The 25,076-nt window shown below is 37.7% G+C and overlaps 1 protein-coding gene and 2 pseudogenes across 2 annotated transcripts; 2 read left to right on the forward strand and 1 right to left on the reverse strand.

The window, feature by feature from the left end:
- Window positions 1-901: 901 nt before the first annotated feature.
- Window positions 902-23,741, reverse strand: LOC110057855 (gamma-aminobutyric acid type B receptor subunit 2-like). 2 transcript variants are annotated; one of them, XM_020764459.2, is made up of 21 exons: window positions 23,672-23,741; window positions 23,174-23,232; window positions 19,669-19,792; window positions 16,464-16,521; window positions 16,096-16,331; window positions 14,673-14,807; window positions 13,776-13,946; window positions 12,538-12,645; window positions 11,930-11,989; window positions 11,120-11,311; window positions 10,386-10,616; window positions 9,470-9,533; window positions 8,985-9,071; window positions 8,280-8,430; window positions 7,724-7,844; window positions 7,337-7,444; window positions 6,622-6,744; window positions 6,062-6,245; window positions 5,308-5,462; window positions 4,337-4,495; window positions 902-1,371 (listed from the first exon to the last, which is right to left on the reverse strand). In XM_020764459.2, the coding sequence occupies exons 5-21, from the start codon at window positions 16,318-16,320 to the stop codon at window positions 1,300-1,302; spliced, it is 2,346 nt and encodes a 781-aa protein (XP_020620118.1). In that variant the 5' UTR covers window positions 16,321-16,331; window positions 16,464-16,521; window positions 19,669-19,792; window positions 23,174-23,232; window positions 23,672-23,741; the 3' UTR covers window positions 902-1,299. The 2 variants fall into 2 exon arrangements, with proteins under 2 accessions (XP_020620118.1, XP_020620117.1); XM_020764458.2 differs by lacking the exons at window positions 23,174-23,232; window positions 23,672-23,741 and having other exon boundaries at window positions 16,464-16,516; window positions 19,669-19,946.
- LOC149117595 (52 kDa repressor of the inhibitor of the protein kinase-like) lies at window positions 1,379-2,810 on the forward strand (annotated as a pseudogene).
- Window positions 2,860-3,425, forward strand: LOC149117596 (52 kDa repressor of the inhibitor of the protein kinase-like; annotated as a pseudogene).
- Window positions 23,742-25,076: the final 1,335 nt, after the last annotated feature.

A 25,076-nucleotide genomic window follows, 5' to 3' on the forward strand; every position in this document is an offset into this window, starting at 1 on the left:
TATAAGCTAGTGGCCAACGGCGGGTGCACGGGTAATGAGGGAAGTATTCCGATTATAAATGGAATTGCTTCTAAATTGACCATTCTCCTTTATTTATGTAATAAGTACTGTACAGCTAAACTATACGGAACAGATAAAAAGGTACCGCGCGTTGTTTGTCATCCATTTTAACCAATATTATTCCCAGTTTTAATCATGATTATAATACTGTAATTTCTCTGCCTGACCTGAGTACACAGTGGATCTCGCTGCTGACTAAGCGTGGGGCCAAGATGGCCAGATACCGCCGAAGCTCCCCAAGAAAATTCAAGATCAGTGAGATCATTTTATTTTCTCGTATTGCAAATAATATGATACCACTCCAAATAAAATTCATATCTTTGCACCGCCGTGTAATATATCCTCTACATATGTAATTTTGCCAAAAACAACTCAAACTAACAACATCTCATTCATTTTATCTTCTCCAGAAAGCCTTGGAGTCGTTTAACGTCTTTCCAGAGTTCCTTAATTCACGTTTGCGCGTTCCTGACTAAAATTGACATCCAAGCTTTCACAAAATATTCCGTTTGTGGAATTATGATCCTTTCTGACGAACTTTTATGTATACAGGTTATCGACTAAGCTTGTTTGTCCAAGATGGCTTGCATGGATATTGGCCAAGTTTTATTGCGTCTTAATGGACAGAGACAGCACGAGAATGGGTCCAAAAAATCGAGTTATCATGAAGGAAGACGCTTTGTCAAAAAGGGTTTCTTTTAGTGCATGAACCATTTTCCTGCAGGGCGCAGCGGGTATTCGCGAGTGATCAAGATAACCTCATTTTGTATATTCGGCTAACCAATCGCAGCACAGGATTTGATTTATCGCCCGCATGCGTTTAAGAGGAAATGAAGCCGGCTTCTTTGGTTTACATGTTAATCTGTTCAATTTTAATTAATTAAGTTAATATATTAAAAAAAGGTATAGTGGCACACGATTCCTTTAGTTCAATGAGGTCGGACACCATTAGCTGACATTTGCGTGTACGACGTATCTAAAATATTAAGAGCAATCCGCTGTCGGTCGGCTCAGAGATTACAGCTAGCTCTCGACTGAATAACCAGCTCCATTAGGTTATAAACAGAATCTTCAGTTAAATGATATTTTCTTTGGTTGACCGCATTCGAGCTTTACTGTTAATCTGATATTCTAGCTTTCCCTTAGCGGCATATTTCTGCTTGCAACTTCTTAGGCCTGTGCGTACAAATATGAAGAGCAATGACAGTTTTCATCTTCTTAAGTTTCTTTTAGCAAGATTCACACCACACAACTTGGTTTGGGAATCAGCTGTGACATTTGTGAATTCATTCTGTCCTTTTCCTTTTGTGTCTGCGAAATGAAGGCAGGCGTTACGTTATTAATGAATATGTCTGAGCAAAGATAATTATAAACAATAATTATTATACTTTCTCCAGGGGCGTAGCCAGGGGAGGGTTCCAGGGGTTCTGGAACCCCCCTTGTGGGTTATGAAAATGAATATTATTTCAAGAGGAAAAAATTATCGGAACCCCCCTTTCGGAATTCCGCGAGACGAGATTTTCGTTTTTGAAGAAGAACAAAAGAAAATCAATTTAAAAAGGCATCACATGCTCTATCGCAGGTTACAATATTATACGGGTGCATAAATTGGCTATCACTTGTCCTACGTTTTGTTGACAGTGATGGATATCTTCACGAGGAATTTTTAGGATTCAGCAGTCTGCAGCGGATAACAGGGGAGGCGATCGCTAGCTCGATACTGGATACCCTACCACAGTGGAACTTAGACATAAAAAACTGTCGGGGACAAGGGTACGCTGGAGCGTCTAATATATCATCCTCTTGGCACGTTTCACAGACATGCACTGATACGGGAAAAAATTCCACAGGCTGTGTACACACACTGCAGAGCTCACTGTCTAAACCTCACAATCGTTCACTCCTGTGATCAACCCCTTATCGGAAACATGCTTGGAACATTCAATGAAGTTTGCAATTTTTTTAGGTATTCACCGAAGCGTAACAAGTTTTTGCTTGCCGTAATTGAGAAAGAAACCCTCGAGGCCAGCAAAACAACGTTGCTCAGCTTGTGCCGAACACGGTGGGTTGAAAGGCACGAGGCACATGAAGTTTTCTTTGCGCTTTTGCCATCTATACTAAGAGCACTAGATTGTATGTCAAATGAGCGGCTGTTTGCAAATCAGTTCGGGGAAACTGCCTGGAATTGGGACACTGACAGCAAAAGCAAGGCAAACAGCCTGTTACATGCAGTATCCAATTTTGAATTTATCATCACCCAGATTACGACGATGAAATGCCTTTCGATACTGAAGCCACTCAGTATCAAGCTGCAAAAGCGAGACATCGATGTCTATGAAGCATACAGCCACATCAGAGATTTAAAAGGTGAGCTACAAGACATCAGGGCAGAAATCGAGAAATATTGCTCGGATTGGTACATCATGGCTACCACCACAGCGAGGAAAGCAAACATCGAGCCATCTATGCCACGCATTGTTGGTCGGGAACAGCACCGAAGCAATGTCGAAGCAAGAACACCGAACGATTACTACAAAAGAGCGCTCACAATTCCTCTGTTGGATCATCTTATTTCTGAGATAGACACATAATTTCAAAATAAAAATGAGCGATAGAAATTTTACACAACGTTTCGATGTCGTCATGACATCATTATCAAGTGACAAGAAAATAACGGTTCAACAGTGTTATCACTTGATAATGATGTCATGACGACATCGAAACGTTGTGTAAAATTTCTATTGCTCATTTTTATTTTGAAATGTTTATCGAAATTTAATCTCATTCGAAGACACATAATTTGATCTCAATAATGATGCTGTGATGTCTTCCCTCCTGTGCCTACTTCCAGCCTTGCTAGTTTCTCGAGAAGGAAACCCTGTACAAGCCGCTTTGCAGTACTATGCAGATGACCCACCATTACCCCAGGTTTTTGATGTGGAACTTTTCCGTTGGCGGCGCAAGTGGCTAAACGCGGATCAAGACCTACCCAGCAGTGCAGTTCAGGCATTAAAAGAATGCAACCATGAATTCTTTCCAAACGTACATAAGTTGTTGCGCATCTTATGCACGTTGCCAATTACCTCTGCAGAATGTGAGCGATCGTTTAGCACATTGCGGTGACTGAAAACTTATCTGAGGTCGACCATGACCAGTGAGCGAGAGTCTGGCCTTGCGCTAATGAACATCCATTACGGTAGGCAAATTGACATTGGTGCAACAATCGACATTTTTGTACGGAAGCATCCACGGCGCCTCCTTTCTGAAATCCTAGCTGAGTGAACGGTAAATCGCAAGTCTACAGCATTTGATGAAGTATGTAATATGTTGAACAACTATTTTATTATCCATTTTTAATTCTATTAAGGTCTATCTCTTCAGGAAGTGAGATTTGCAGTCCCCTCTTAGAAATACTAGCTACGTTTGTCGCTAAAATTATTGGGAATTTGTGCTCAGAATCAAGGAAACGCCATTTCTGAAGACCCAAATTTCAAAAATTATCCAGGGGAGGATGCCCCCGGACCACCCTAGTAAAGAGTGCCTCCGGCGCTCCATTGTCAATCGGGCAAGCAATATACATTAGGAACCCCTCTATGCAAAAAGGCTGGCTACGCCCCTGTTTCTCCATGTTGCGACATCCTGTGTTAATTAATTCAGGCAAACCTTGCAGATGATACGAGACTTAACATTTTAGTACGAGTAGGCCTTTTCAATTCTAGTTTTCAGGCTTCACATTCTCACAACACATACCCATCTCATCCCATGAGCTGCCCTCTCTACCTAAAACCAACATGATGAGCGAGGGCTCTGGAAACATCATTGGTTTGAAAATTGAAAATCGTATTCGTACGCAATCTCGTAGTCTTAGTCCAATCTATAAAGCTCCCTATTGACTCATCAAAATCTAAGTCTTAGAAAGTAATGGAAACTGTTTTGAGCGATTTTAAGTCGCGCACGCCTGGCAGGATTAACAAGTCGTGGCTCCCGTAGCCTAGCAGAGCAACGGTGATCTAATCCACAGGTCATGGCTTCGAACTACTCCGAGGTTCAACAATTATTGAGGAACTTCGTATGTATAACTTACGGTCAAACGGATCAGTTCAGAAAATTCAATTTCTCCCAATACTTGATCATTGACCCATCTTTTAGCGACTACGGGGAAGGAACGAAAGAGCTTTTCATTGCTTGAAGGTTTGATTGTAAGTTGTAGTTATTCAAAAATCATGACTCAAGTTTGATTATTTTGTCAAACCTAATACATTTTACAACATTTTACCTTCTCCAACAACTTTTGAAGTCGTTCAACCTCTTTCTGTAGTTCCTTGTTTTTCATACTTTCATGGCGATCACTGAGCTCCTTGGTTTCGTATTTTATTCCATTTGTTGGAAATCCATCGTGCACCTCTTCCAGGTTTCTTTTCTTCATTGCTCTTATCTGAGAACAGAGTGACAAGAAATGAAAACAAAATTTCTGCAAGTGGAAAACCTTGTGCGCAAATTGATACAAATGTAAAACTATATTGATGAGAAAAATTAACGAAAGCTAGGACGAAATCTTGCCGAGATATTAAATTTAGGCTGCTCAACTGGAAAACAAACATTTCAAGGAATCAATGGCTCAGTTTAAAAAATATATATAAACCATGATGATTGCCTGAGGACTATTGAGGTTATTATATGTTTGTTTGTTTGTTTGTTTGTTTTTGTTTCTTTTATGCTTGTTTTTCTTTCGGTAATGTTGCGTGGACGACCCTCACAACAAATGAAAGCCAATCTGATAGCACGGCAATATGAGCCATCATTGGCTTACCCCAAGACTTCTTCTGCCTATCACTTAATAAGATAACCCCATAAAAAAGACTATAAATTTTTTGGTGATCTATAATGAGTTCCAAGGTTGAAAAATTGTCCGAAACATTGAAATTAACGTGTTCGAGAAGAAACCTGCACTGTCAAACTTTCAAAATAACCTTGATTGTAGTTTCGAAGCTTTAGCTTGAGTGTCCACCGGAAAGTTGTATTTGATGAATGTGTTTATTTATCAAAATTGCTATCATTGCTTTAAAACGCATATTTATAAGAATCCTATTACATGTGAAAAAATCATACTAATCAACTAGGAGAAAGATTTAAGACAGTTTATACAGTGGCGTTCTTCTATCAAATCCTCAGGTGTTGTTTCCTTAATTGACGTTTACTAACGTCTTAAATAGTGCATTTCGACTTTACTCAGAAAGACAAACATACCTTAGGTACAAAGACAAGGCACAACGTCACAGTGGTACAGAATACAATACAGACGGTTATGACGTAGAACGAGATTTCATACTCTTGCTGTTCACTGTAAATTGCCATAGGAACTCCTATTGTGCAGACAATAAACACATTGTACACAGCCATACCTAGAGAGATAACAAAAAATAAATAAATAGATAAATTAATAAAATAAATGAATAAAGAGGTTCATAATAATGTCGCCTTCGCATAAGCTACCTTGTACCAAAGAGGGATCAAACTGTGGTTTACCAACTGTAGCGATATCACCAAATGCCCCAGCAGATTCAATCTTTTCCTACAGAAACAACATTCAAGCTATGGTAGTCAACGTTCGTAGATTTTCGCAAAAATCACCAGGGAACTTTTTTGTGTATCAATTATTTGGTGGCAAGACCTGACGCTCCATGAATATCTTGTTCAAAAGCGTTTTGAAACTTAAATTTCTGTTTGGGTTTTGATTTGGATTTGTATGACGATTTTATTTTCCTGATTTTTGAATCATTATTAGGGCTGGTCTGACTTATTTAATTTTTTTTCAAAAAAAAAAAAAACCAATATGGCGAACATTTTGAAATGTGTGACGTCATTTCGACGATCTGTGACGCCATGATTGAGAAGTGCTTATCACTAAAGCAAGCAATTATGTTTGAGTACTATTAGGACTCAATCTCTATCAAACCGGATTTTACAGTTGTCAGAAAGTTAGAGGGATGTGGGGACTTACCGATGTGGTGTGAATCATTCAGTGCTGCTATCTTGACCTTACGGGTCTCCCACGCTAAAAATAATCCAAATACAAGAAGAATTCCCTTGAAACCGTACACCAAAAGAAGCCAAACAGATGAGTTGGTCATTGCACAGTGATATATCATAGGCCGGTAGATAACGTCCGCATGTGGGTCATTAGTCTGTAAAAGAAGCACGTGAATCATTAATAAAGAGGCCCAGGGAGCGCACCACTAAGGAATAGCGTAACTAACTGGTGAGATAAACAAATTTTAAGAGGGGGAGGATGCGCACCCCCTGCACCCTCCCCCTAGTTCCGCCCTTGAGTGGGCCACGTCAACGACAGATGAGGCATCTTGAAAAATGTGGCCAAATTTTAAATCTTTGTTAGCATCTTTTTTTTTTATCCTCGTCAATCGTAAACGTCAGCCTGTTGTTACTTTTCTGCGGTTTCCTTTAAATTGAAAGTAATGTTATAGGTCATAAAAATGACTTTTAAATATATTAGTTACTACAAGATATTTGACATGATGAAAAAAAGCAAGCAGCTTACGGTACCTCGTTGCTTAGAAACTTCTCATCTTTACGCAAAGGATCTACTAAGGACCATATTATGATGATTACAGCGTCAAAAAACAGGAGAACAAAGATCATTCCAAACAAATGATAGTCTTTAATCACCTGCAAATGGAAAAACCAGAGAAAAATTGAACAAAAGCAACTTTTTTGGAAGACTAATTTGTTTTGCTTCTTTTAAAACATAGTATGTCCCAAACTCAAAGCAAGCAAAAATGTCGAATATTCAGTGGCTCGAATAACTTTGACAAGCATAAAGCACGTATGAATCAGAGGAGTATAGGATACACAGTAACGTTTGAATATACTCAGTGACTTTCAAGATTGGTGTGCTGTTCGGGAATACGTCCAGTTTGTGTTTTTGTTCAAAGGGTTACTGATCCTCATCGTTTCAGTCATTTTACTAAGAGCATTACGACACTTCTTACGTAAGCGTTTTGTAATTGATAAGAGTACGTGATATGACGTGATCAGATTGAACTACACATTAAAATGTGATCTACATGCATCAAACACGTCTAGTGAAGTTTCATCCTAAGAATAAACCGAGGAACTTCAATATATACCCTCTCAATCGGTAACACTAGATAGCTTTAGATCATGACTCCAACGTCAACGTTTTTTTCAACCATTTAGAGCAATATAGTCTGAATCTGATTTCAATCACCACGCCTCGGGTGAGTCGGACTTGGCTTACCCGTCTGCGCACTCGGATTTTTCTAGTGATTCTGTGAACGCGCCAAGTCTTTGAAAACATCGATCCAAAAGCGATTGTAAACCCGATATCCAGGGTGAATACTTTAGCCTGAAAAATAAATAAGAGATCATTTTTGAGAATGAACTAGTAGCATCAGTTACATAAAGGTTTGGTAAGTGCCACGGGCGAACATGGGTTAAGCAATTTTATGTTTGCAGCTTTTGCTACTTGCAAGAAATGATTTTTCATTTTTTTCTTTAATTTTGATAGCTAAAAAGAAAACCACTGAAAGACTAAACTACCACTGTTATGGCTAATTTGTTAAAACCACCAACAATGGTGTTTTTTTGGGAAACACAAATGTATTTTGTAAAACTGGATAGTCACCTTACAAATAAAGCTGGTTAGTCTTTCGCCATCCACAGAGAAAAGAATCACTGAGACATACGTTAGAATACAACCAACAATTATTGCATTGTTGATATTAGGACTTGACATCTTAATGCACCTGGGAAATATACAAAAAAAAAAAAAGAGAAGTTTGTTTAGCTCGTACCTGCTTTAGGCTGTAGCAGTCTAAAAGATAGTGTAAAAGACTGTTAAAATAATTTGTTTATTTGGGTTTTTTTTTTTTTTTTTTCAACCGCGAGACCGGAAAGAAAAATCTGAAATTTCATCTGATAAATTCCAAGCTTACGGCGTGCACTGTGGTTCCTACATGCAGAAGATTTGTTTATTTATATTGTTAAATATTATTATATTATTATATTATTCTTATTTCGTCATTCTTTGTACAGCAGCCTGCCACCATTAATAGTTGCTTGTGGACTGCTAACGCTGAAATTTATTTAGAAAAAATGTTGAAGTTATCAGTTTGGTTTATATTTTCATTTTATACAAAGACTACTTTTTCAACTGCGCAGTACTATGTAAACTTCCTCACCTTTCCTTTCTGTTCACAATATTGAAGTGTAAAAATCCAAAGCAGAGCAATATTCCCATGCAAGCCACAACACATATGACGATGAAGTTCCCTTGAGACAGTTGGATTAACTTGTCTTTATAGATAATGTGATCACGAGGTGATATTCCATCTGTATAATGAAGGTGTAATGTAAGACATGCACTAAATGACATAGATAAACTTATCGATATTATAAAGTACGGTCTACGTTTTCACTGGGGTACCCTTTTGAAGTGTCTCTTGACTTCTTCAAAGTCCACATGATCCGTTTTAGAGAGGTGAGCGTATTAAGAAGAGTTTAGTTACAGAAAAATGAATGAAGAACGGTTGGGACCAACCGAACACTTGTCCGTCTTATACATCAGATGTCCGTTAACAATGAGCTGACTGTAATGCCAGGGCCATCTGTATCAATGAAGCTTTCACAATTGTAGATACTGGTTATCACCATGGTAGTCACAATGCAGTGATGCAGATAAAAAGGGAATGGATGAGTGAGTCGTAACAGCCGCATACATAGGTAGATACATAGGTAGTTTTTTACCGTGTAAAGCCGTTTCTGCAGACCACTGTTTGATTGACGAAAGTTTATAGCAAAGAGCGTTTTGATTTGGAAGGTCGTGTAGCAGTTGGTAACACCGACAATGTCAAATGCCAATATGATTCAAACAAAAGAAGTTATACCTCTCCACTGAAAATTCATTTCATTGTAATACGTGAGATTATCCGGTTTTGTGGCATCATGAAAAGCTATAAGGCCTAACTCACTTCCTGAAAGAAATGTATAAACAGAGTCACATATCAAAATTCGGTTGCTAAATTTTGCGAGGTTTTCATGGAAGAGTGCGTTTAGTGGAAGAAATAAACATCATTACGAGATTCCCAAACTTATTAAGAAATGAGGGCCTCCTAGGGTTTTGGGGGAACAAGGGATATTTTTGAAATTAATTTGAGGAACAAGGGAAATCTCTTCTATCATTGGAAGCAATGGCACAGTTACTAATAGGGAACAGGGGGAAAAAAAAAATGAAATTTCGAAGGGATCAAGGGAACATTTTATCCCTCCCTGGGAGGCCCTCAGAAATGTCCTGACTTATAGGTGGACAACAGAAGACCAAGAGAAGAAGACTACGCAGAAAGAATATATCATAAGACAACGTAACCTTTACCTATAAGTTGAAAAACTTCAAACTTTCCTTTTCTGTCTCCATTGCTCTCCAGTTGAACTTCACCCTATAAAAGTTTTATCAGAAAAACATCATTATAGAAAACAACGCATCAGAAAAGTTCTGAACACTAAAATCTAGAATTTAAGGCATGTAAGGTTCATGAATTACTTGATTACATTTCTCCGACTCTATCTTTTGAATCTCACATTACTATTAGCATCTTCTAGCTCAGTCTGCCGGCAAAGGTGTAGGCCGGAGTTTTGAACAGTGATTTATGCTGAACGTCGTAGACAAATTTCGAATAACTGATCTACCGTTTTAAGTTGCATTTATTTGTTTATACATTGTACAACCTCCCTGATGAAAGTGGTATTTAAGAGTGTATCGGGCTTGAGAAGTGAGTTTAGTATCGCAGACAGTTTGTAAGCTTCGGTCGAGCAAAAACATGACGCTGGCGTGTTTCGTGGAAGGAGATTGTAGGCAAGTCTGATTACGAGCGAAGTGGCCCCTCAGGTCGGCACTTATCTCCAGTTTCTGTAGCATGAAGCGACTAGAAATATTTATACTCCCCCCTGGATGGAATGCTAGTCATCGCAGGATTAACCCCAGCAATAAGTTCGCCGGTACTTAACTATACACCTGGGTGGAGAGAGGCACAATGGGATCAAAGTGTCTTGAGCAAGACCATAACACAATGCTCCCAGCCAGGGCTCGAACCCGGATCAGTCGTCGGTCTGAAGTCGAGCGCACTAACGATGAGGGCGTGTAAGTACAAGTATTTTGGTCCCGGATCGAGAGGTTCTGATTGATGTTTTTCTCTCAACAAAAAGATCTTGAGGTAATACGATTACTTCATAAACGTGGATTTTAGTCCAGCAAGGGAGTATTCGCTCTGTAATTCATGAAGCATACTAACCGTTACACCTGGAAATCTCGCGTTAAGCAGACTGTCCTTGATAGTTTCCGTTGCATTATCTTCTCTTACATCCATTATGTTCAATGATCGTGGATTTGACATGTTGATGGAAGAATTCAATGCAATGGCAACTAACCAGGCAGCGTCGAAACCAAAAGGCCCATAGAGAGACTTCCGAACGTCTGTTATATTTGCATATACCTCATAGGCTTTGGAAAACTGTTGAGGAGTCTATTGACAAGGAAAAAGAGAGAAATTTTTGAATACTCTTCTTTACTTTATCAGAAATGTATCTAAAAAAAAAAAAGGCGCCCAATGTATTTATTACAGGAATTGTATGTTACCATGCCAAACATAGTTTGGTAGAACTACACTTTTAGATTTCCTGTAATCAATTGACAACTTTTATCGATGGACTATAGCAAGAATATGTGAACAGAAAGATGTAAACATATCAAATTGAATTCTTAAACTTTGAATTCTTGTATATGAGAATTATCATTTGATTAGAACTCCCACCAGTTGTTGACTGATCAGCTTGGTAATGCAAAGTTTGTTCGTAAATAGCTGAAGATTTTAAAACAGCCCTCCAAAGATCATTTTGAGATCTAGACTTCCTTCTCACTTCCCACATAGTTTTGCGATGTGCGCCTAAATCCTAACTAGTCTAATCTTTCTCATAACGAACGTAATAAAATACAGACACCCATCACTCTCACTTCATCTCTACTTACCAACCCAGATATAGTCGACCTGTTGTCCTTGCTTATATAAAGGTGGTCAATGGAAATGGCATATTCCGCTGCCTCGTTTACTTGTTTTGGAGAACAGTCCAGGGAAGGGTACGTTCGATTCCACCAGCCTCGCGAGTCAGGAGTATGCAATACCCACCCGTATTTACTGCCGTACAAGTTGTGCTTGTGAATCTACTAAAAAGAAATAATTGTCAGGGCATGCTCGATTAATCTTATTTTGGAATAGGAACACGTGTCAATCAAGAGAGGCTGAGGAGTAAGTGCTTCATCCTATGTTGATGTAAATGTGATATCCTCCGATACCTATTCACATGGGTTGCTTTAACAATTCCGGAGTGCTCTCCGTTGAATGTACAATAAGAATTCTGCTCTAGACAGCAAAACATGATGTTTGTAATAGTTCGATATAATCCCCACATCTTCTCCTTACAGAAGGGCCTTTTTCAAAACAAGAAAATTGCGAAGGAAAAAAATGGTTACCAAAAAATGCAGCGAATATAAATGAGAGATGAATAGCGTAGCAGTGTGCGGTTGGGAACAAAATGATGGCAGCTTCCTTGCTTTTTCGTGTCTGTTAAGAGGATTTACATAAAGTTTTGAACAACTAATAAATTTATACTAAAACAATTAGATTATTCGTTCTCGAGTTCTATACGTGAAAGAAATCTTGAGCTCATAATCTAATTATTAAATAAAAACTTGCATAAGCCGATATTTCCTGATCGTTTCGATGTCATATAAGGTCTATTGAGCGAAAATGAAACAGAACATTCAAAGAAATTACTTTACCAGACACATAACACTCGTCGTCAACTGTAGGAAGGCGAACACAATCCTTGCATCAATATCCTGGGAAAAATAGTCATATGTGAACTAATAAATAATTGTTATGGCGCTCAAGGCGATTTGTACGGGTGTTTGTTTCAGTTCATGCTTATTACAGAGAATACTTTATACCTCTAAGTACTAGTTACGTAGACACATTCCATCTAATATTGAAGCCATAATAACTTATAAGTACCACTTTATCAGTTCAGTTATTCGATCTTATCACTCAAAGTGTTCAGTTTGGAAATACAGCGGTTAGCCTGAATGAATACGAGTTGTTGTACATGTACAACAACTTTATTTGCTGTGCACGCTTATCACGCATCGTACATGGCTATCTACGACAGTGGGATTGTACTTTATAACGGTAAAGCATTCTTGCAATTATCTAGATAAATAAAGGGGTGTTACAGTGGGTTTGCACTTAAAAACGTTAATGCATGCTTTCAATTATCTTGATAAATAACGGGGTGTTAGCTGGGATTCACGTGTAAGGACTCTTACTATTAAAGGCTAACTGCTATGGCATTTAATTTATCCCATTCGAAACATTTACTGATTTAAGTCACCTTGATGTGTCCTAGTTGGTTGTCAGCATCATTTCTGTCTCTGAAGCTCCCGTACGACAACACAGTTATATTGTTACTTTCGCATTCCTCCTTAAGGTCAGATGCAGCCTAAGATAATTAAAGACAAAAATGCTCCTAAGTAAATGGTTGAGCCCTGGGTATAATAAGTTGGTAAAAATGCAGTATTGTTTAGATGAGGGTGGTTCTGAAGAGAACCTTTGCTAGTGACTGATCATGACGTTTTGTCAGTGTAAGAGAAAAGTCATCAAAGGGTCAAGCGCAAAAATATATTTTACATATCGTTTTCTTGTCGTAAAACCACCACAGTAACTTAAACACCTTTCTTTGCCCCTTCTAAAACGCAACGAAATCAGATCACTCGTTAGAAAGTAAATCACTCCGTAATAACACCCTATAGTTTTATTGTTCAAAATATATTCATAGTCGCGAAAAAACGAGTGGGCACAAAAATTCTAAGACACAAGATATAAAGAAGTCTGAAAATCGAGACATTGCAATCAACATTCCATTGCAAGTTTTTGCTGTAAAATGTAGTTAAAATTTTGCTCCTAAGTTTTCGTTTGGAAATGATTTTTAAAAAGATAAGATCTTAAAAGAAATTAGTGATATACAGTGAGGTACATATTACTAATTCAAGAATTTCTCGCAGCCTTTGTCCGTTGATTTTAACTGGCGGTCTTACTAAGTTTTAGAGTGTAAGGAAACGCACTCACTCTCGCACATCTTTTAACAACAGAAATCTTAAATTTAAACGGTAATAACATATCGGTACGTTATTCTCATACTAAAAGACTGACTGGTTTTCACAGCGCATAATTATAAATATAAGCGGCACACAGTAAGATGCTGATAATTAGAGCCTTGATAGCGCCGGGAAAATCCGTTGGATCGATATTTTCAAAGAGATTACCTTCAAAGAGACTTCAGTTACAACGTCTGTCTGTTTGTCTGTCTGTCTTTTTGTCTGTCTGTACGTCTGTCTGTCTGTTTGTCTGTCTGTTTGCCTTTTGTTGAGAAAATTTCCTAACAAAAGGTGCTTCTTAGCAGCACTCTACTGCGTCTGCGCGCGTTCTTTATGCTAATACTTATGTTTATGCGCTATGAGCTAGTAACAACTAGCTTTAATACGGTATTTTCAACCATGTTTCATTTAATTACACTCTTTTCAAAACTAATTGCGGGAAACCACACGACCTAAGGCTAGTTTCGTGACTTACCTTGATGTACATATCTCTACTGTAAAATAGTATCGATACTCGCTTCCATTTGAATTTCTTGGCAAGGGCCACAAAGGTAGATTTTGACGCAGATATTGACGAGATAGTGCGGAAGAAGTAAGGGTAGGTCTTCGAATCAGAAAGGTCTCCACTCCCTGCCGACGCTGAAATCTGCGTAGCAGACAAAAAATGAAAAAAGAGGTTTCCACAATCGAACTTAGAAAATTTATGGCCTTTCTTGGCAAAAATTCAAATCCTTGAAGAGACAAACACCCGTGTAACAACGCTTCAGATTTTTTTTTTTGTCAGATTTGTTCACCTGTGGCCGTAGTGGTGGGGAATTACTGAAGTAATGTTCAAAAAACGAGCATTGGTGTTTTATCGGATTTAAAACACGAGGCGTAGCCGAGTGTGTTATAACCGCTAAACACATCCGCGAGTTTTCTGAAGAGCTTCAAAAACGTTTGTGGGTTTAACACAATTTAGCCACGTCTTCATCAGATTTAAAGACGCTCACATAAACATTCTTTTTTTTTTTTTTTTGTATTTCCTTCATAAATTATTAATGAGTTTTTGAAGTAAGCTTCAATCCTAGCTACTAGTAAAAGTCCTGGGACACTGTACTTTTGTCAACCTATGGTCTTTCCACCTCCCCTTCCCCGCAACACAATGTTGATGCTGATCCATTCAAAGTAGACCCACTATTTGAAGATTGCTTTGATGTGACAGGGGCCTCGGAAAATTGAATAAAATAATGCGTCACCAGTTGGTATTTTGTCAAGTGCACATCCTGTGGACGTTTGGCCAGGATTATTGACATACCGTTATGATCCACGACGCCTTGCGAACCTAGGGATAATATCGTGGGTACGTAAAGGAATACAGGAAGTTCAGTACCTGAATCATTTTCCAGTACTTTGCGGTGTCCGCCACAGAGAGCGCCACGTTTGATCTGCCAGGCCCCAAAACCAATGACGGTCTCCCTTCTCGGATGTAATCATAAAGGATTCTGTTGCCAAGACCAGTCTCTCCCTAAATGAGAAAACAAGTAAAAGCACTTATTCTTTTCCGAACCAGTAAAATTCTCGTTGGCTTACAGACGGTAGCTGCGACCCATCTTGTACTGAACTACAATAGAATCCCGATTCCTTGAACCCTCGATTTTTAAAACGCCCGATAACTCGAATCTAAAGTTGTTTCCCTTCCCTCGTTGTAATTTTACTCCCGATTTTTCCAATCAATTTTCGTCTCACTTGGTGGTTTGAAAAATTGGGTTTCCACCGTAAATTACATTGCCAAAAATTGCTCTTGTATGAAAATGAAACATAAATTATTCCAAAGTCGACCAGCACACACAAAATAACACACTCTTTGGCGGTTCTCATGTTGTCAGACGCCATCTCCAGCTGGGAATACACTTCTGCTTACCATTATTTGCCGAATAAAAATATAATTTCTTCAAATGAAATACCAAACCACATAATGGTACTGATTAGAGGGACTCGAGAACGTTTTTTTTTGGTTAAATCTGTTTAATAGGACTGGTTTAACTCAAACGTAATCTCAAATCAATCGGAATCATTTATTCATCGCATAACCAGCTACTACTCTTCAGGACGGCAGATCTGACGGAAAGCACAGCTGGTTGAATCTAAGTCTATTGAATGATTTACAAGTGGCTAACGAAATCAGTTCCAAATTAAGCAAGTTTGAAAGAAAACATGTTACATAATTTTCTTTGGACCTATCTCACTATACAAATAAGTACGATCACAAAAAATAGCGCAATCTGCCTGAATTTAAAAGATAAAGTAAATTCAAAATTGTATGCGCACACACTCTGTAAATTATGCTAATTACTACGCTCGTGACTCGACCACTTATTGAAGGAGAGAGAGCGAAGTTCAGGCTGTAGTCTATTTTTATCTCGTCCTTTGCCCAGATCCGGTAGATTTTACAACGCGTAAATTTAGAACTACCACACATCACTAAAGCCCCGTCGTCACTAGTCAAGCAGGCATCAGCATAAGCATAAGCGTAAGCATAAGCATAAAAAGTTATGCGCTGGTGAGGACGACCGCGACATAAGCATAAGAGTATCAAAACCTTGCGTTCTTCTTACGCTAGCTTATCATGTTATGTCGCTATTGCGTCCAGTACAAGTAGGAAGATAACACAGTGTGACACCGTGCGGCATGTATATCACACAGCAACGGTTACGCTGGTTCGAATCTTGCTCTATCGCTCCTCGGGTCTTGTCACTCCTGCGTTATGGGCTCTTGTTATAAAATGTAGTTGAGGTGATCAAGATAGTTCTCACCTTTGTGTCATTTGCCAACAATCTCAGTTCATGAAATGGTAAAACATCAGAGCTGTTGTTGATGTACTCAAAAGCCATTTGCATTGCAACAGTGATGCCTGCCCCCCACCAGGAACGCTTCCCCGTGAGAGGGGCCATTGAGCCGATGTATAGGGGTACTTTGGTAGAGGGCTGTGCTTGGGCAAGGGGTAGGAACCAGAATGGAAGGAGTTGCCACAGAATCATGTTAAGAAACCCTGAATTTAAAATTGAAAACAGTAAGTGAAATCGCCACCTGCGTGTAGCTAATTACAGTAAAATACCAAGTGCACTTAAATACAAAGTTCTGTGTTTCTCGTGCTAAGGATTTTACACGAGTTTCTACTTACACGGAGTTCATACGACTTTTCCAAAGAAGCTTCACGCAGCGAGGAAAGTCTACCTAAACTAAATCAGACACAAGAACTAAAAAACCCTTTATATATGAAGCGAAATATCAAGAGTGCATTAAATTCAAATGTAACATTACCTCGTGTGATGGCCTTCAGTAACACCTATTTGTAACACCTCGATTCTCTTTAAAAGCACAAACACAATTTTAAACTCATGACTGGTGTTCTTTCGCACTTATCGATATGTGAGTCTTGTAGATTCTGAAGGTTATGTAATAATATGTTTAAAGTGCTGTGTTTTTGTCAATGTGTCCGATAGATTTGCATTTTATCCAGACATTTCCATGACATAGATATAATATAATATGTCATTTTTGTTTACTAACAATCAGCTATGCATCGCCAAAATTAGTTCTTAAGCTGTCTGGCCGCTGAAAGGTATACTAATTAAAGTATCTATTACGGAGTTAATATAACATCGCTGAAACTTGCCAAAGGAAAATTTCCTTTCGACCCCAATTTAATTACGTTCTTCCTTATTTTAATACCCTTTCAAAAAAATAATTTCACTGACGTAAAGAGTATCATATGTAGGGCGATGTGTTCATTACCCTGGAAACAATATCCAACTGCCGAGAGCAAGAGTTATTCTTTTTTCCCATTTCTTTTTGTCGCCCTACGTCAGTGATTAATATGCCCCAAAAGTGTGTCTAGGTCACCACTTGCTTGGAAAACTTCCTGTAATATTAGATAATAATTAAAATGAAATGAAAATTTCAGCTGTTATTAATATGATTTAAAAAGAGCAGTAATATTATTTTTATCTCTTCGCGTAAAAATGATTTTATTCATTTTCATGTATTATTTACGTTTATATACTTACACTTTTTTAAGAATATTTTTTCCGGCCCAGGCTGAATATTTTTTTTTCTGCCAATTTTAGGCTAAAAATATTATTCTAAATATTCTTAGATTAGTTGAAGGAACACAAAGTAAACTTTGCAGACACAACTTCAGATCATGATCTGTTCTATCATCACGTTGATGGCGTTGAAGTAATTTTGGATTGCAACAACGCATGACTTCTTGCAAAAATGCTATTTTAGCTTTAAACATACGGCTAGAACTGATTTTGTTGCTTTTAGGCTAGTTTTTTTTAGACTAGTTTTTATTTTTATTTTTATTTTTTATTTTTTACAACTAGCGGGACTTCAAACGCAATGTTTGACGAGTTAGCTGAAAGGTCTCTGACGAGTCCCTTGGCAGGGACGAAACACACGTATGTAAGGCTAACCATCCTAAAATTCTCACACTTTTTTCAATTGTACTGTATTTACCAATTTTTATCACAAAAAATTATATTCTTTTCAAAATATAAGCCTTGCGTTTATTCTTAAATATTCTTAAAATTTCGCAAATTTCATCCTCGACATTCTTGTTAAATATTTTCTCATAAAGAAAAAAGAGTGTATCTGTTCCTCGTAAGGCTATGACGATTGCCGAGGACAAGATCTTACTTCTCTTGTTTTACGTTATTTCTAAATATAGAGCTGAAAATATGTTTAGCGCCATGTAGCTATTTGTGGCCTAGCTTTTACCCTCCTCCACGATATGCATTAATTTCTTATTTCCTTGCATGAATACTGCCAAATTTTGTGCAAGTAATTAAAATGTTGCAGCCAGGAATATCATGAAACACAAGTTCTAATTTAATTTTTTTTTTTACGAATAAACAAGGTAAGGAGCGATTTAGGGTTGGTTGAAACCCTTTACCGTAACTCTATGGAAACGGAAAAACTGTTGTAAATGATTCTTTCTAAAAAAGAAATATGAAACCTTCGATCTTTGTTTTCATATAGCTCTTGAATTGGCTGGCACTCGTGATGGTTTGAACGAACTTGAAATATCTGTGGAAACACTTGTCTACAGTTTTTGTTGGGACCAAATGTTTTCTTGTTTCCCTGACATCTTCTCATGTTTATCACTAGAACTCATTCATGGAACAAAGACAACGGATGTTTTTTTTTTCTTTTTGTTCATTTTAATAGATCGCGTACTCCATACTGAAGAAATGAGTCACTTTTAACTTTGCCATGTATATATCACTTATTTTTAAACTGTCTATTAAAGATGCACTGAAAAAGATTTCGAGTTTCGCCTGAGCCAATTTCACTCCTAGGCTTAGCAGTCAGTTATGGAGAGTGCTCAGCGACTATCACCCGGTAGCAAGTTGACATTTCTCGGCATGTGTGAACTGAAGCGTTCAAAACGTTTGAGATTTTCGCTAGAGTAAGCTCGAGCCAGTTGCTTAGTTGAAATGCAGTGCATAGTGTTAATTGAAGTGCGATCTTACGGGCTTACAGTATTTCAGAGTCAATTGAATTCTGAGGTGGGAACATATGGAAAAAAGCCGTTTGTTTCATCAGGTACTTTTTTATCACCTCAGCTTCAAGTCTTTATAACGCCATAGCAAGTAGCAGTTCAAGTAAATGATAGTTTTATGTGACTCTCCTCATGTGCTTGCCATACATGGCTTGCGTGCGATTTTATTATCATCAAAGTCACGTGAAACAGCCAGCTGCGACGGAAAGATCAAAAAGCTCAAAGCTACAAAAAAGTTTGCCCAATATAATAAACGAAACATACATTGTCCAGAAAAGCAAAATTAACTGCGATGTTTGCTCAGTCAAACTTTTCGTGATTTGTACAAACTTGAGGAAATACAAACGGCAAGAAAAATGATTTAGAAGCTTCTCAAATATGAGCAATGACCAATTGCATGGTAAAATGGAGCCTCTGTGCTGGGAAAGCCTTCTGTACGATTTTCCAAGGAGCCGCCTGCGGTTTTGAAACCACCGTTACACAAGAATGACAATTATCTACTTCTAGATATTTTGTTTTGCTTTTTTTTTTGTTTTTGTTTTGTTTTGTTTTGTTTTATTTCGTCTTCTTTTCTTTTCTTTTTGCTTTTTTTGTCACTCGACGAGTACATTATCTGACTTTCAAACTTAGCATAAAAAAAAATCAGTCAAATAAATTTACACTCTGTTGTTCACTACCGTTCATCGACGAGCTATTTTAGACCTCAGGGAAACCATTGGTTGTAAATGGTAAATCTGTGACTACAACACGGGCGCCAGTATATGCCAAAGGAGAAAAGTTTTAAGTATATAAAGGGCAACAATATGCCGTCTCCATGTACCTCTTTCCTCGCGGAGTTTCGCCCCTCAGTCAGACTTCGTCTTCTGTATGTGATACGAGATCGCAAAACTTGAAATTTTGTCTGGCTATGAAAGTAAAGTCTTCCTTTAGTATAGCTGCTAAACCTGCAAGGAATAAATTTGCCAGAAAATTATAATTTCCTGAGAGACAAATTAATGTTTTGTTTATACTAGGACACCGCGATGTGTCATTCTCACGTCACGTATTAAAAGACCAAAAAAAAAAAATCCATTTTCGATTTCCCAACACCGAACCGTCACAAAGCGGCACGAAAAGAAATCACAAAATAAAGGATATTTTGCTGTGTCGTAAATAAATAGACTTTTTTTATATAAAAGTGAAATGATTTTAAAAAAAGGGGACCGAAAGGTGTTTGATTTGTGTAAATAGGCGAATGATATTTCGCTTTTTCTTGACAGATAAAAAAACCTCAACCTTTGATTATCCGGGGGAGTCTTTTACGTCTTTTGCCAATTTTAGGTTTTTAATGACAGAAACGAGGGTTCTTTGCGTTTTCTTTCCTGTTTTATATTATCGTAAATTTCTTTGTTATTCACCATTTTTTTTTTTTTTTTTAGTTGAAATGGTGTTTGTCTTGTCATATTTGAATCTCACTAATTGCGAAGAATAACGAAATATTGATTAGTTTCCTTGTGCTTGGTATGAAGCGTGTGCTATTTTGCAGTTCACGAATTGGAAATGTCTCATTCCTTTGTCCAACATCTGTCCAACATCGCTCTTCCATTGTCGCCTCACAAGTGGGAGTAACGACGCATCATTTTCACTCCTGTTATTGTCAAGAATTAAAAGGGCGATAGCATCACGCATCTTAGCCACCCTGTCAGACATTATCAATTACCATTGCTATTTTGGGCGATATAAACGGGAGATAGCATCACGTATCTTAGCCACCCTGTCAGCCATTATGAATTACCATTGCTATTTCATTTAAGACACGCACAAGCCAGAACCTGATTCCCTTATTTTGCATGATATTTTAAATTTTCAACGTTCCAGTAAGAAACAGCTCTCACCATAAATGATTTTTTCAAAAGTCAGGGATCTGAATAATCTTCTAGAGACAGCATTAACCTTCTTTTTCTGGGTAGCAAAGTCGATATAACCTTCTTGTTAAATTTTCCGCGGTTCGTCTTGCCATGTGCAACGACTATAAACTTTTCATATGGTTTGCTTCGCGAGAGGGCAACATGAACCAAATCCTACACTATGATTGGCTACGCGAGCTGATGAGAGGGGATTATATCGCTAGTCCGTGATCTTCAACTGCGGAGTTCCGCACGAAAATTTGTGTTGAAATCAAAATGGCTTTGAGGTAAATTACTGACATTGGAAAATAGATCACGGTCTGTAACCACTGCACGGAGTTTTTAAACCATATGTCATAGATCATTTATATATCGAGCTCGAGAGGAGAAAAGTGAAGTTAAAGCTCGCTTGCATCGTTAAGAAATAGCGTAAAACATATGTAACGGGAACAGAATACATAAGGGATGTCATACCGTGAAAGCACCTTAATTGTCTGAGACTTTACCGCAAGGAAAGAATCGTGTCTCGTGTTGTTTGATAACCAAAGTTAAGCCCTGTTCGGCGGGGCTAGTATATGGATGGGTGACTATTCTATTCAAGCCGATAACAGTGACTGCAGAACTGCCGGCTCTTGCGTGTGCTCTGTTTTCATTCATTCAGCTGTTCCGTTCATCCGCAGGCAGACTTGCCATCCTGCCAAATTCCTTTTTCGACTTATTAAACTGCGTGGTGAGTTGGTGAAATGAATTTTCCTTGTGCATTAGTCGGCATAGCTCATTATGCATTTATGTTTAAAATGTCTAACAGGAAGCGAAAGAGTGAGCGAAGGAGTAAAATTCGCTCTATACACCTACGGCTTGGTTAAATACCATTTTCGAAGTTAAAAATAATTTGCAGGTACAAAGAGGGCAGATGGGGGCACGCATTCACTTAGATTTTCGTTCTAATAAGAAACGACAGCCGTCAACTTGCTCCACTAGATAAGATGTTTTTGTTTCGGTTTTTGTTTACATTGCCTTTTTTGAGCACAGTATTCAACCTGAGTAACTTACATATTTAACTCCTCTTTGAGTTCACTTCCCTTCGATTATTTGGGTTTCAGTAACTATTGTACCCTTTGAGAGAGTGGTGGCGTCACCGTGTCTGTCTTCTGTAAGCCTAGATAAACATCCACTTTCTTGTTATTATATGTCTGATGACAAAAAAATTAAAAGTTTCGCGCGGTTTCTTGTTATAGTTTCACGACGGGAAACCAAGTAAAATTACTTAGTAGGCGTCACCATAAGGAGACCAAGATGCTTCCAAATCTTGCAACTCAAAGACCAACAAAAATGAACCTGATATTGTTAAAATCTAATTCATGTTTCTCATCTTTGAGGCTATGTTTAGTTGACAGTTTTCTTCAACATTACGAATTTCTTTCTAAAGAAGCCAAGGGATAAGGTTGGGAAAATAATGAACTGTCAACCCATTTTTGGTCAATAGTTTTTATAAACAGCACGATTTTCTTTTTGGCAAAGTCTAGGAAAAGAGTTAATTTTGAATCCATATTTTGTTATCAGTTGGCAAGGCCTAGGGCAAAGCTAAGGTGGGAAAATAATTAAGCTTTTAAAATTGTCTAATCAAGAATGAAATTTCATTGCTTTAGATATTTGTGTCTAACTTCCATTTATTTGCAAGTTGTGTTTAATGCACACTTACAATTCAATAATGTATAGGGGATAGTAATCAAGACAATGAATGCGTTTTTACGATGACTGAAAGATTTAAAGTGATTGCAATTCTAGTGTCGAGCCCACAGATAAAGTAACATCTTATCTGAATATCAAATTTGAATGAGAGGAACCGGACGTAAATAAATTTACGAGCATTCAAATAAACCAAGATTAGCGAGATCAAGCTGCTTTCTTCTTTCTACACAAGCAGCTGAAATGAAATCAAACAAAAGTTACAGACCTGGAGAGAGGTGTGTGTATAAAATTTATCACACTGTGCGCAGGCGAGAGGAAGGTTAGTCGTATACTTGTTTGACATTTAATTGACTTGTTTTACAATGTAGCAAGGTGATAAAAAGGTGAAGGAACAAAAATCGCTGGATTCACAAACACAATTTGTGGTCTCGTTCACTTTGATTTTTTGATTGAAAGTGACGCCTGAGGTTTCTTTATTTTGTTTTTAAAATAGAAAATAACGGCTTCGAGTCCTCGAGAGATTTATAATTCATTGTGTTACGTGACAGTGTTATCAAACTCCTTAACAAATCCATTTTAGAGAAAAAGATAATATTACCAAGAAAATACACTTTTTTATTGCAGAGAAATACCCGGCATTGAGCAGTTAATCAGCCATTGGGTAGCTCGGATTTAGGAAACGATAATATTGAAAAAAAAAAAAAAATACATGTAATATTAAGAATTCAGGTTCAAGATTCTACCTACCAGGTGCCGCTGATCACTCCATTTGCCACGTCTCTAAGTCATCAAAACCTAAATATTATCTAGAGGAGGTAAAAAAGAAATTTCATTAACAATTTTGGGCAAAGTCCTATATCTGAAAATCTTACCCGTGTGTCCGGATCAAAGAATACTGAGAACAGTGAGGGGAAAAAAGCTTTAATTCCAGTCACGATCGTTTTAACACTGCAGTTTTAATTATTTATAAACCACCACTAAAAACAAAAAGCTTAGCTTGTTCGCATTTCCGATGTATGTTTTGTGAGTGAGATCAAAAGATGTTTGATCTTTTCCCTTATATTGCTTTGACGTTCTGTGCAAGAGATCTATAGCACAAGCTGGTGTAAAATTTCCGGCCTTGTATTCGTCCTGACGCTGCACCAAGCAAAACAAAAATCACCTCTGTACGGTCCTTGGCTTGGATTTAGTTCCGGAAGATTTTAGGAAATATAGGGTTACAATGATTTTAAAGCCTACACTTACTGCATTCAATGGCTGCAAACCTTAATGATTCCCAGATTTTCTTTGTTACCAGCATGTCATTTCACCTCAGGTTTGTATTTAATTCAACTGACACAGTCGCATAATTTGCATAAGGCTCAAATTGGAAATGTCAGGTGTACGAGACAGGAACATCTTGACACGATTGAACATGAAAATTTCGTCAAAACGCGACAATTTTAAATTTAATTAAACATTGGCAGCCAGTATTAAGTTTTAGAAACGAGAGTAAAGTCTAATCTATTTGGAGACGAAACATGAAGAAAGCCCTAAAGAAGTTTTTTTCCTGACAGTTTATCCCCAAAAGAGTGGAATATTCATTTGCTTTAGTTTAACTACTCTTTAAACAAAAAATTCAAATTTAAGTTGCTTTTTTGTGCAGTGGTTAAGTCTATTATTATTTTTTCCGATTGCGTTTCAACTGTTATAAACTAACGTTATAACCAGGTTAAGTTGGGTGAACCGGTTCGCATCACTTCGTGTTGGACGTTTCTTTGTAGTGAGGCAGTGCTGTGGCATAAATATATATATAACATCGTGTTTTGCAAATAAATTATCGAATTGTAAGGATGAACCAGAAAACCGCCTGGCGAGAGAAGGCGTAAATTAACTGATGTATAACACATTACAGAAAGCTAAAGTTTCTAAACAAAGCAAATGTGGAAAGAGGTGAACTCGCCCTTAACTCTACCCACCTCGAAAGTATAGTATTCCGATTTGAAACTAAAAATTACGACAACTGGTTATTCTGTCCATACAGACTTCAGATTCTTTGCAGAATAGGCTTGAGAAATGCTAAACGATTACGTTATTGCTGGTTATTTTCTTGTAAATGTAATTTCGTAAAAAAGGAATAACTAAATTTATTGATAGAGACTGGCCTACGCGTGCTAGTTCAGCCTCCAAAAGGTGGTCCTCTGTCACAACTAATCTTTCTGCACGCAGCTGGTGATCTCAGCGACATGCAGTAGAAGCCTTGACATTAGTCGATCACATTCCCTTATTGATATAAACAATCTTTAAGACTTTCTTATTAGAAACTGGAATTAAACCAAAACATGTACAGCACCTAATTAAAACAGAAAGACAAAATAAAAATTTTCAAAATTATTTCACTTCGCCCACTCCCCTAATTCAGTAAGCCTTCCCTTTCTAATAACGTTCTCCCTTGACTGTCTCTTTTTAATAAGCGCCCCAATTGTATTAAGAGCCCCCAATTGCCCAAGTGACACGCAGGACATTGGCATAAAACAAAATGTCATGAACTAGGCCAATAAACGAGTGAATTGTGTAATCTGCTTTCTCACCTGAACGGAATGTTAAACATACTGAACAAGCAAACGGTATGATAACTACAGTCGAACTTATATATAACGGCCCTGTATTG

Source organism: Orbicella faveolata, unplaced genomic scaffold (assembly GCF_042242905.1).
Source record: "Orbicella faveolata isolate gen_17 unplaced genomic scaffold, um_ofav_v1 contig_12, whole genome shotgun sequence".
Classification (NCBI taxonomy): Eukaryota; Metazoa; Cnidaria; class Anthozoa; order Scleractinia; family Merulinidae; genus Orbicella; species Orbicella faveolata.

What these genes read in the sequence shown, in the direction of transcription:
- LOC110057855 (XM_020764459.2), bottom strand. Translation starts at nt 16,320, where the DNA reads ATGATTCTGTGGCAACTCCTTCCATTCTGGTTCCTACCCCTTGCCCAA. An exon ending in AGTACTGGAAAATGATTCAG is followed by an intron (nt 13,947 to 14,672) that starts GTACTGAACTTC and finishes TCTGCTACGCAG; the next exon opens with ATTTCAGCGTCGGCAGGGAG. An exon ending in ATTGTGAACAGAAAGGAAAG is followed by an intron (nt 7,845 to 8,279) that starts GTGAGGAAGTTT and finishes TATATTTCCCAG; the next exon opens with GTGCATTAAGATGTCAAGTC.